General features: G+C 42.6%; 1 protein-coding gene across 1 annotated transcript in view; it reads right to left on the reverse strand.

Annotated features, from left to right (window-relative positions):
* WDR1 (WD repeat domain 1) overlaps positions 1-2,306 on the reverse strand; it is a 57,264-nt gene extending 54,958 nt beyond the window's left edge. The window contains exons 1-2 of the mRNA XM_027836140.1: positions 2,187-2,306; positions 1,369-1,490 (exon numbers count right to left, since the gene is read on the reverse strand). Coding sequence (XP_027691941.1) covers positions 1,369-1,490; positions 2,187-2,202 — 138 coding nt within the window. The 5' untranslated portion in view covers positions 2,203-2,306. The remainder of the gene's footprint in view (positions 1-1,368; positions 1,491-2,186) is intronic.
* Between the last annotated feature and the right edge of the window lie 9,789 nt (positions 2,307-12,095).

The raw sequence follows: 12,095 nt of genomic DNA on the forward strand, positions 1-12,095 counted from the left end.
GGGGGGGGCGCCTCACAACAGAAGTATAATTCCCACCAGCTGGGTCCATGCTTATGTTAATTTAACTGATTATTAATTTAACTGGTATATGCCGATTTAATTAGAACACTCAATACGTGCTTATTGAATTATCAGTCATCAGTGGTTCACACTTCATTACAAAGCACCATCATATCCAGTATCTCATTTGAGCTCTCATATCCCCACAAAAAAGGTAGATGACCTGGTAAGAAACTGAGGCTAAGAGGTTACTCGTTATTTAGGATATGGAACATCAGATGAATTAAGCACTTCAGTACTTCTCATATGCCTAGCATCGTGCCAAGTGCTGGGGATACAGAAATTACTGATTTGAGAAAAAAGAAGTGGGATCGTATGGGTAAAAGCCTCATTTCCTCTTTGGTAAAGTCATGATAAAATCTGTCTAACTTCAGAGGGTTGCTAGGAGAAAGGCCTTTGTAAATTGCAAAGCCAACAAATAAATGCTATGACAATATCAGCTGTTACTACTATTCTCACAGTCCTGTTACTAAAGAGCAGTAGCTTCATACTATTTCACTCCAGAGGCAGAGCAGGAAATATCTCACTGATGGCTTAGTCAGAAATAATTCAAGTAGACAGTATCTGTTGAGACCTGACAGCTAGTTCAACTGAAAAGAAAACATATTGAGGGAGTGGGAAACATTTTAAAATGCAGTTTTGGAGAACACCAGAGAAGACATAATCTGTTACTTGAATAATTAGAGTAACAACAATAATTTGAGAAGCCTTTCCAATTAGTTGGCCCTGTAACTAACTGCTTTTCATCCTGGGTATAGGATTCCTGCAGTGAGTGATTACTTGAAATAAATTCATTATAGTGTGTCTGTGCTGTGACTCATAAAGGCTAAGGGCAGGCAGAAGGGAACACTTCATTTCCTCTTCCAGCTCATTTTCAAGGGTCAGGGAAAATAACGATTCTTTTGAAAGGGTCACCAAAAGACCACAAACACACCCAATGAGGAATATGGTGCAGTGGAATCAGGAGACCTGGGATGATCTATTTGTTACAAACTGGCCTTATGTAACCTCTCTGCTCCTCAGTTTCCCCAGCTGTAAAAACCTACAAGATGGGCCTAAAACAGATTTTAACCTGGAAAGGGAGTTTAGAGATTATTTTGCCCAACTGATAACCCCACTTGGGAGGGAGGGAAGGAGCAGAGGGGTGTGGCAACCTGCCTCACCTTTTCCTCTGCCTCACTACTCAACCGCACCACCGCAGGAGTCTGGGCGTGGAAGGTGGTGATTAATTAATAATTAACCCAGCCTAAACGACGGGGGAAATCAAGAGTAAGAAGGAGAACAAGGTTGAAAAGAGGGATACTTTACATCGATATTCCTTATGATGACGCATTTTCCGTTGGTGTAGAGAAAATTGTTGCCTTTTGGGTCTCCTCCAATGATTTTGGAAACCCCTCTTTCAACCTGTGGCAGGCTGGCAAACACTTTCTCTGCAGAAAGATAGAAACGTACACATGCAAATGCTGTACAGATGTCTACCTAGCCTGGCTTGGGGTTGTGCGCAAGGGGGGATGCTGGGGGATGGGGAGGGCTGGTAAGCTAGAGCCACGTTTGTGAATTGCCACATTTGACACCAGCTTCCATCCCCTTAGCACCTGTTGCAGCCAGCTATTAGCGTGCCAGGCTCCCAATAACTCCGGAAACAAGTGGGAAGGGCTGCCCATCCATTTTAAGGAAGGGCATAGGGGTGAGAGACCTCGGGTGATTTCTCCTTTAGGGGTACACTTCCCAGAGGAGAAGTTTTTTTAATAGAAAGGGAGAGAAAACTGCTCCCCCAGTACACCTAGTGGCCCCGTGAGACTTACGCACGTACAAAAGTGCAGGAAAGAGCAGACTACGGGGAGAGGTGGGGATGCGTTTCCGCATTGCAAGCCAGAGCGCCTTTCCATTCAAACCACCCCACCCCCAATGCCGGGGCAGCGCCCGGGCACTACGCCCCTTTCTCCCCACACTACCCCTTCCTTCTATTCCCTAGCTCCCTTCCAGGTCGGGGAGGGCCAGATGTGGCAGATGAGCTGCCCATTCCAGAGAAGGGTCAAGAACCCCGGGGCTTGGGAAGAGGGGATCTCGGTTGGAGGTGGGAGGGGGGGGTCCTCAGTACCCAAGGAGAGGCTGCAAATACTTACTGATCTCGTAAGGCATCTTCGCCCACTTGTTACCGCGGCCGCCGGGTCCCGCCGCCCAAGCAAAGTGCCCTGCCCACCCCCAAACTGCAGAGCGCCCAGTGCACGAGAGGACCCCCGCTGGTGCCGCCGGCGCCGCCGCTGCTCCCACTCTAAGGCCGCTTCGGTCCCGGTCTCGCAGCTTCAGCGGGCGCAGGCGGCGGCCAAGCCTTCTACAACCCGGAAGCGAGAGCCTAGCGAGCAGCCCTCGGCGAGCTTTGACCATATATAGTCAACTGCACAGCTTCGAGCCTGCGCGGACTCGGGGCCCTTCCCCCTCGCAGCCCCTCCCCCTTTCATCCCTTCCCCCTGGAAGTGACGCGACGCCACCGGCCTCCCGCTGAGCGGTGAAAAAGGCGAGGGGAAGGGGCGGGCTCAGAACGTTCCCGGGAGAGGGGTTGGAACGTTACGGTGCGGAGCACGCTGGGCGGGGAGGGCGTCTTGGGAGGCTTCGGGAAGGGAAGGCTAGGCTCGGCTGCTGCTCGTTTCCTCTTTCTTTCTCTTTTCCATTTTTCCTCTTTCTCTGACTGCTGAAATTCTTAGGCAGACGTTTGATAGGGGCAGGATAAATGAGCCAAACGACCCGACCGGAGGTTTCGCCGGGGTGGAACGGTTGGAGCTCCCGTTGTTTAGCAAGTAGGGTGTAGGGGGGGAAGCCTCTCGGGCGTTTCTGGGCTGTGGCTAGTACGGGAGCTCCCGGGTGAGCGCCCCACGACCTGTAAGGGATTCCTGGCAGTGAAGGGCTGATAAGCTTACTTGCTGTTTTTTTTTTTTCTCCTGTTTCTTTTCTTCTTTGGAAGTGGGGGAGAGTTTCAGGAAGACGTGGAGGAAGTAGGCTGTAGCTTGGGGGGGTGGGGAGCCCCTCCGAGGTGAGGGCCCTTTATTCTTTAAAGGATTGTAGGATTGTGAAAAACTGACAGGCTTTCTTGTTCTTTTCTTTCCTCTTGGTTCCCCCCAACTTGGGAAGAGGAAGGCAAGGTGAGGTGGGTGGGGGTGGGGGTGGGGGTGGGGGTGGGGGAGGGAAGCCTACAAGCTCTTTCTAGGCTGTGTCCAGTGAGGGGGCTCCGAGGTGACCATTCAGGAAAGGGTGGGAATATTACCCCCTCCAATTGAAAGTCATTTATTTGTATAAAGGCAAGCACGTCTGTTTAGCTGCCACGTGGGGCGTCCCTTCAGTAAAACTTTTGTAGGGTTTGTAGAAAGAATAGGCCATGAGGCAAACCTAGTACAACTTGATGTAGATAGTTTTTTTTTTTTTTTTGCTCCTACTTACACAACTAAGTCAGGGGTTCCTGATCTGGGGTCCATGGAAAAGTTTCATGTTGACCCTGAACTTGGATGGGAAAGAGTTAAGTTTTGATTTTCACTAACCTCGGACTGAAATTCATGATTTTGGGGAGTGGTGGTCTGTAGGCTTCACTAAACTGGGGGGTGGGGAGGAGATCAAAGAAGGCTTTGAGTTACGTAGGTAGAAAACATACTTTAATGAGGGAAAGGAAGATAGGAAGAGTGGGGAATCTCAGGAGAAAATGCCTTGTATAGGAGATATACCACTTAAGGATCACTCTTAGACCTTGAAATACCTTAATGAGGTAATGTCACACACAGGTGGTATCTCTTGCCCGGGAGTAGTCAGGTGAAACAACTTGATTAAAGTTTAGGCTGAAAATAATCAGTGGAGCTCAGATTCAGAAACATAGGTTTTTGCATAACAAATCTAATGCTCCTTTGGCTAAAAAGGAGGCATCCAGTGGTAAATGCAGGGATATTTATGTCTTTGAATCTACCACTGGCTAAAAAACCAAAACATCTCGACTCCTAGCTCTTAAAAGGCCACAGGGTATTGCAGTGTATATAGCTTGGGCCTGGAGCGAGGAAGACCCGAGTTCAAATAAGTATATGACCTTGGACAAGTCGCTTAACCCTTGCCTGCTTCAGTTTCCTCAATTGTAAAATGGGCTTGTTCTTGTGAAGGTGGGATGAGATGATGTTTGTAAAGCACACAGTGGCTTTGCACATAGGAATAATGTGCTTAATGAATGTTTCCTTCCCTTCCTGTTCTTCTGTATATGACTATAAACCCTTCCACTTGTTCCTTGTAGAACTTGGAACAAATAACTGGTCTGAGATTCAGATTTCTCAGCTTAGAAATGGGAAAAGGGGGGCAGCTAGGTGGCTCAGTGGATAGAACACTGGCCCTGAAGTCAGGAGGACCTGAGTTCAAATTTGGCCTCAGACCAAACACTTGACATTTACTAGCTGTGTGACCCTGGGCAAGTCACTTAACCCCAATTGCCTTAAAAAAATGGGAAAAAGCAAAGGCTATAAATCACATAATGGGTATTAAACTGGTCAGTCTGAGGTTCAACTCTATTGTATTATGAAAAACAAATGTAAAGCAGAGAGACACTTGGGAAGACTAAATAACAACCAAGATAGGCATACAGGATGATTAGCTCTTTCTTGGGGTCCTAGGGACCCTTTAGTGATGTCTGCAAAACTTATTTTCATATTACTAAGATATTACTTGCCTTTTAAGATACTCCCTGTGTCTGTGTGAGGCCAGATTTTCTTCATATGCTTCAAAATATACTTTGAAAGTACTCTTCATATGCTACCAAAACAACATATTGCAACGAATCGAATGTAGAAGAACTAGGAGAATCCAGCTGTCCTCTATTAAGCGAGGCATTACAGATTTACCAAAAAAAAATGTAAAACATTGCCATTCTCACTAAGTCTTTGTTTTAGAAAAGTTTTTTTCATGAAAGGTTGTTTAACATGCAACGAGTTTTATTGTAATTTTAATATGAATTACTATTTTAAGCTTCTATGTTTTCTAATACAATAGATGCCAATAGATAAAACACATAAGCAAAGGCTGTTTGGAGTCCTTAGTGTGAATGTGGCCTGAGTCCAAAAACTACGAAAATGCCTCAATTACCCAATGACTACAATAAAGGGAATTAGAGGATGTCAATACTCAATTTTTACTTGCAAAAAGGTACTTTATAGTTATGTTATCCCTATTTCCATACTCCCTGTCTTTATCATGTTGAGGCAGTAGCTAATTAAGTATTAATTTTGAGAAAAAAACAAACCTGACATCACAAGTGTAGTCATTTTGCCAAATATGTGCAAGAGATCACCCTCCTTTTTGTTGCAAAGAAATCATTAAGAATAATAAAACTCGCCAAGGTATCTTTCACCAAAGGTACCATAACATGACTGTCTCGATCACTATCGGGTAATGTGATGGAATGAATGCTGTTAAGTCTAAAATATGAAATATCTAGCTGTCTTCCTCTACTAAGGAGACACCAGCTATGAGGAAATATTAATACTTATCTCTAGTGCTTTTACCCTCAGACAAAACTCAGTATCCCTAGGGACAGGCTGGTGGGATTTTAGTGGTTCCTCTTTTCTTCCAGGAGCAAATACAAAGTGCTGATGTGCATTTAAAGCCCTTTAAAACTAGGTCCTTTTCTTCTTTTGTAAAACGTTTACACTTTACTGACATCTGTCTGTCAACTCCAAACAACTAGTTACAATGGCGTGCTCCTACTAGCAGACTACCAACTATCATCCGGTTCACGTGCTGTTGCACTGGCTGTCCCCACTTTGCCTGGAATACTTTTCTTCCTCTCCTGCCTCCTCTGACCTCTTTGGAGGTCAGACCTTTGGTCTACTTAGTAGGGTTTTGCAGTTGAATTCTTACCTGGTGTTTGCAAATGGCCAACACCTGAAATACTAACAAGGTGATTAACTAGAACATAATTATCTGCAGGGACTTGGATTTGAATGTATTGGAAGCTATCTCAGCTTAATGAGAGTAGATAGCCTCTTACAGGCCCAATATTTGTCATAAGGGGAAACATTTTCATCATGAGGCTGATCTCAATAAGATCTTGAATGTATTCATAGGCTCTTGAAAGAAACTAGAAAATTCCCATAAGCTAATAAGGATAGTCTGAACGGCAAAGTGGTGAAATCTAACTAGTATCATTAAAAGTAACACTTTGATATGTTTAGGGCAGTGAATCTAAAGAAAACATGCTTGATTGTAAAATCCTAGCCTTCCATGGAAAGGATTGGGTGAGCAACGTAGAACTGACTGCTCAAATGGAAAGAATACAGTTAATGAAACACTATTAAGTATGCCCCTTATCGTCACCACAGTACACAAGTTTTGTCTTCAATAAAACTTGAAGGCTTAACTCTTCCACTTACTAGCTGTATGACCATGGGCAAGTCATTTAACCTCTGTCTGCCTCAGTTTTCTTCTGTAAAATGGGGATCATAATATCCATCTCCCAGGGTGGTTGTGAACATCAAAAGAGATATTCATAAAAGCACTTAAAATAGTGCCTGGCATATATAGCAGGTACTCAATAAATTCTTATTCTCTTCTCTCCCTTCACTCTGGGTAGAAGTATTCCTGTGCCCTTTAAAAGTAGGCATTGCTAGCATCTAATCTTGAAGATATTGGTGATGAGCCCAGATGTATTAGGGGGTTGGCCATAATACAGCTGGAAAAATGCCATGATACCCATTAAATCCCATTTTAGGACAATGACACCTACCACTGGTTCTCGGGATGCAAATAAATTGTACCGCTTTCTCAAAAGAATAAATTGCTTCAGGCATAGAATTGGCTCTTTCCTCTAAGTTTTGAATCGGGCTGTTGTGCTCTTTAGAATAGTACTTATGACTATTTTCTTGTCACTTTTCACGTACCATGACATGATCTTATGATCACAAGCTCGCATCTACCTTCTTGTACCATGTACTAGAGAATTACTGGGCATCTTATGAGTTTTTTTTTCTCTACCAAAGGAAGCAGTCCAGTGATAATTTATCAACATGACATGGAACAAACCTAATTTGGGTGAAAAAATTAGCCTAGCAAAAACAATATTTGTAGCCAATCTTGGGCATTTCTATTTCCTGCATATTTTATTGCCTTGAGCCTCATGCCTTAAGTCATCACAGCATGGTTGAGCTGCTTAGATGGAGATGAAACCATCTTGACCTGCTGCCAGATTCCTAACTTTCTTTCCCCTGCAGAAGGTCTTTTTGCCTATTTTCCTGCTAATAATTTGATATCCAAGTTAATATGGACTCCAGTAGATCTGTAATCTCATTAATGTGGGTACAGATGAGTCCCTGAAAAGATCCTTTCCCCGGGGTAGATTCCCAAAAGAAGACCAGAAGCAGCAGAGACTGGATATCTTGGTTCCTGAGAAGCAGTTCTTGCCAAGTTTATACTGTTGCTCTGAGTGCTCCTATCTCGGAAGTCTTCCTGATATTTCATAGTGTTATAGGTAGAATTGGAAAGGGACCCTAGAGGACCTCTAGTTCAACGTTTTCGTCAAATCCCATGCTCTTTCCACTGTAATACAGTCTCTCGATTTGAGACACTGGGGGATTTCAAACTCTGGCCTAATCTTATGTGCCTGTGGGCTTCTAGGAAAGACTTTGAAATAATCTGAAGCTTTTCGAAACCTGAGCTGCTCCCTTGAAGACATACCTGAAGAACCACACTCATGCTTTCCTTCTCTGTATCTGTAGGTACATCTATATTGCCTTTAAGAGAGGCTTATGATCACAAGCTCTTTAGTCTAAACTATGAAATATCTAGCTGTCTTCCTCTGCTGAGGAGACACCAGCTATGAGAAAATACTAATACTTATCTCTAGTGCTTTTTCCCCCAGACAAAACTCAATATCCTTAGGGACAGGCTGGTGGGATTTAGTGGTTCCTCCTTTCTTCCAGGAGCAAATACAAAGTGCTGATGTGCCTTTAAAGTCCTTTACAACTAGGTCCTTTTCTTCTTTTGTAAAATGTTTACACTTTACTGGCATATGTCTGTCAAGAGAAGGGAGGGAGATTGGTAATGGAGAAATTTGCCTTCCTGGTCTTCTCATCTCAAATACTACTTGACCTTGATAATCGGCTTAATCTCACTGAGCTTCAGTGTGCAAAATATGGGTGACACTTCTGTGGGACTGACTATTGCTGGGATAATTTGAAAATGTTGCCTTGTGTTTCTTTATTTCATCAGGACTTTCTCTTTAAATACCTATCTAGAGGCCAGTATGTGCAAAATAGTGGACGTCTCCAGTTTTTTTGTTTTGTTTTTTTTTGAGATCGACCTTAGATCTCATTGCTGTTGACATTCTTCCGTGTGATACAGAATAAAGTGCCCCTATTGTGCATTCCTTGTCTGTGTCCTCACATAAGTTCACTAGGAGCCATCTTTAGTTTCTTCTGACATTCCAGATGCTAGTGGAGCACATTGGATGTCCACTGGTTATCCTTGACTTGCCTCATACGTCCACTGTGCCTCTTGCCAGCTGTCCCATGATTCATGTGCACCACTGATCACAAATGTTACAAAGATAAGTATTTGTTTCAGTGAGAAATGAGGGGTCATGAATGGATGCTTACTATTTCCTAAAGGTGATAAAGCCTTCCCTGCTCCTGTCTGTACAAGTGATAGCCTCTTAGATGTGAGCTTTAGAGGTTATCCTTCTATCATCTGGGCAATAAATGTTTCCTAGCCACATGTCCCTTTTTGTGAAAGCCCCAGACCAGACACTCAAGAGACTATAGGTCTCATCCAGAAAGTTCTGCAGTATATTGGGGTTGAAGTCATCGGCTACAAACTTCTTATGTTATCTCTAGGGACTCTTTCTCTGAGTTGGACTGTGTTCTGTTCTGGATAGGCTCCACAGCAGTGGTGAGCACCTCGGGCAAGTATCTCTGTTTTGTGCCTTGCCTAAAAGTAATGATCAGATCATTTGGTTGGCTTGCCGAGAAGGAAGGTAGCAGCAAAGGGCAACATGGGGTTAGAATACGAAGTTGTATGATCTTTCACAGGAAGATGATGGAGCAAAATGACTAACATGGTCATGTGTTACATGATTGCATAGGTATAAACTATGTCAGATTTCTTACCATCTTGGTGAGGGAAGGAAGGACAGAATTTGGAACTCAAAACTTTAAAAAAAAATGTTTCTACATGTAATTGGGGAGAAAATAAAATTTTTAAAAGTTAAAAAAAAATTGTCCCGTTTATGCTTTTAAAAAAAGATGGAAGATGAACCTCAAAACAAGCAATAGGTAGCTAAATAAATTCGGAGAGCTAGGAGAGACCTACATAAGGGAATCGGGAGGGAATTTTAGAATGAAAATGGAAGGAAGAGAACAAATGAAAGGGGAAAAGATGACTTCACTTGTGTTACATACAATGGAAGTTGCATCAACAGGCTTTGGACTCCATGGTAATGAATAGAATAGCTTGGGAAAGCTGCTGTATACACAGAGTTCCTCGCTATGGGCAACCATTGAGAGCATTAAAGGATCAGTTCACAAGGTATTTGAAAGAAGGGGCAACACTAACAAATCAAGGAAGAAATGGGGCCACCTAATTCTGGGGAGTGACCCCATGTGTGGAAGACCGAAACTTTTAGTATTTGTGTAGCTCTGGTGCCCTCTAGTGGCTTTAGGTAACTTCATGATAACCCTCAATACTCCCCTCATTTATTGAGGTTTTCCTATTGGACTTAAACCTAAACCTTAAAACAAAAAACCCCGACAACAAAAACCCAAACTGGTCTGAATAACATCTACTCAGTCGCTGCATTGGTAATTTTGGTTTGCTCATTGACTGAGTGCCTCTCTGGGTTGCATGTTTTATTATGTCTGATGGTACCTTTTTTTTCCAGCCTAAATTGGAGTCCTCAGTCACATCTGAGCCAGAAGCAGTTACATTTAACCCACCCAGGTTTCCAGATTTCTGGCAGCGAGCTTCACACAGCCTATACTGGGGGTGGGAAATGCCTGTGGAAGCCTTGCTCCCCATAGGATGGCCTTAGCTATCCTCAAAACTTTACTAAGGACATGTGACAGGCAAAAGACCACATCTGGCCTTGAGTCAGCTTAGGGATAATTCTGTGCTAGTCTTTTTGGGGAGGTTGTCAGCTGAAATGACTTCTTAGGATTACATGGGTTTCTGAGATTCTACTTTGGTATGAGAACTAGCTCCTATTGGGTCTGGTAAAGGATTAATGTTTTGTGTGTAGAGAGGAGGGGGGGAGGAGTCCTTGCTGTCCCTTCCAAGAAGGAAATGGGAATCTAATATCTACAGACACTTAACTGGATGGTTGAAGGTACTGGGGGCTTCCTGAAAGATTGTGCAATGCTCTACTATGGCATTGGAGGATATTGTAGTTATCGACTGAAACAGACAGGTTTGTAGAACTTGATCGTCTACTGGGCCAATGCCTTCCTTGACAGAAGGGCTGTGACTGGCTTAACCTCTGGCTTTATGATGCTACAGCCTTCAATTCTTATCGGTTCAGAACACTTTTCTACTTTTTCATGTTGTAGTTAGTGTGCAACTAACTGAAAAAACTATTCCTATCCTTTGACCATTTTTTTAAAAAGAGTTACCCTCATTTATTGACATCATTAAACTTTTTTTAAATCAAGATATATGAGGGCTTTCTTTATAAGCTACAATTTTTTTCTAGCTTGTTCATGTAACTTTTTTGGTAATTAAAATTTTTTTTTCCTCTAGTCTCCTTTATCCCTTGATCCCAGTTTGTAAAATGAGGGAGTCATACTTGATTGCCTCTAATCAATGAACCTCTAAATTGATGCTCTCTTTCCCTCAAAAGATAAGTTTCAATGGGGGTGGGAAGGGGAGGGATGACATTAAGGAGAAATGTAAAGAAAAAACTTGAGAAAGAAGTTGAGATGAGCATCTGACCACATGAAACAAAATACCAAACTTAAGAAGGATATTCTACCTAAATATAAAATGTTCTAATCAGAATCAACAGAGGTTCCTTTTGTAAGGAAGAGAATTGCCCTCAGACAATCAGTATTTATTAAGCACCCTCTATGTGCTAGATACTGAGAATAAATATGCTCATTTATTATAAGTGAAAATGCATTTTACATATGCAGACCCACAGCTTTTTACAGAAAGGAGTCTTTTCTTATCACTTCTTCAGTACTGAGATATTCTATCGACTTGTTTGCTAGTTTTCTCAGCACTACTAGACTAGTAGGAAATAGTTCCTCCATTACTTCTGGTACTCTCCTTGTACATGAGGCATCTCAGTCTTGCTTGTCTGTTCTGTGCCTCTGACTTATTTCTTGCTATCTGTCCTCTTCTTGCTTACATATGGCCCCACTATTACAAAATAGCTTGGTTGACCTAAGATCCATGTTCGGTTTTCCAGGTCAGTCTTTGGTATGTGGTGTTCCAATATGGCTGTTGAGATTTGTATCACAGGATTTGTTTGTTTTTGCAGTATATCCACCTGTTTGCTATGATTTTTCTCAGCTTCTGTTTAAATCCTCTATTCTGAGCTTTTCATTAAGAGCCCTAATTCCACTCTTCTAGTTTTTACTTGACCTTCTGACTACTCTGAAAGTTCTTTGGGCCATTCTATTTTTCTTTTTCTGGAGGGGTGGGGTTGAGGGGGTAGAGTTGAAGCCCTCGTTGTAGTGAATGAGAAGTTATCCTTTTTTAGAGTCTTATTCTTTTGTCCAGAGAATTTTATTCCATAATATTTATTTCCCAGATGTATTAGTTTTCCTTCACTTGATAACTTTGTCAGTATCTCTGGTATGAAAGCATTAGTTGTGACTTTAGCAGCTTAGATGTTAACTTGTCCACTGCCCTCTTGACTATAATCAAAGAATAGGGCTAGGTAGTCACTACTTAGCAACATACCTATTTCATTCCCTGGGATAGGTGGATTTTGCCTGGGTTTCTTTGATAAATGGAGTCATTTTGTTCCTTCGTATACAGAAGACTAAAAGTACTCACGGTGGGGAGAAGGAATTGGGATTCCT

Source organism: Vombatus ursinus, unplaced genomic scaffold, assembly GCF_900497805.2.
Source record: "Vombatus ursinus unplaced genomic scaffold, bare-nosed wombat genome assembly UNPS02014818.1, whole genome shotgun sequence".
Taxonomy (NCBI): Eukaryota; Metazoa; Chordata; class Mammalia; order Diprotodontia; family Vombatidae; genus Vombatus; species Vombatus ursinus.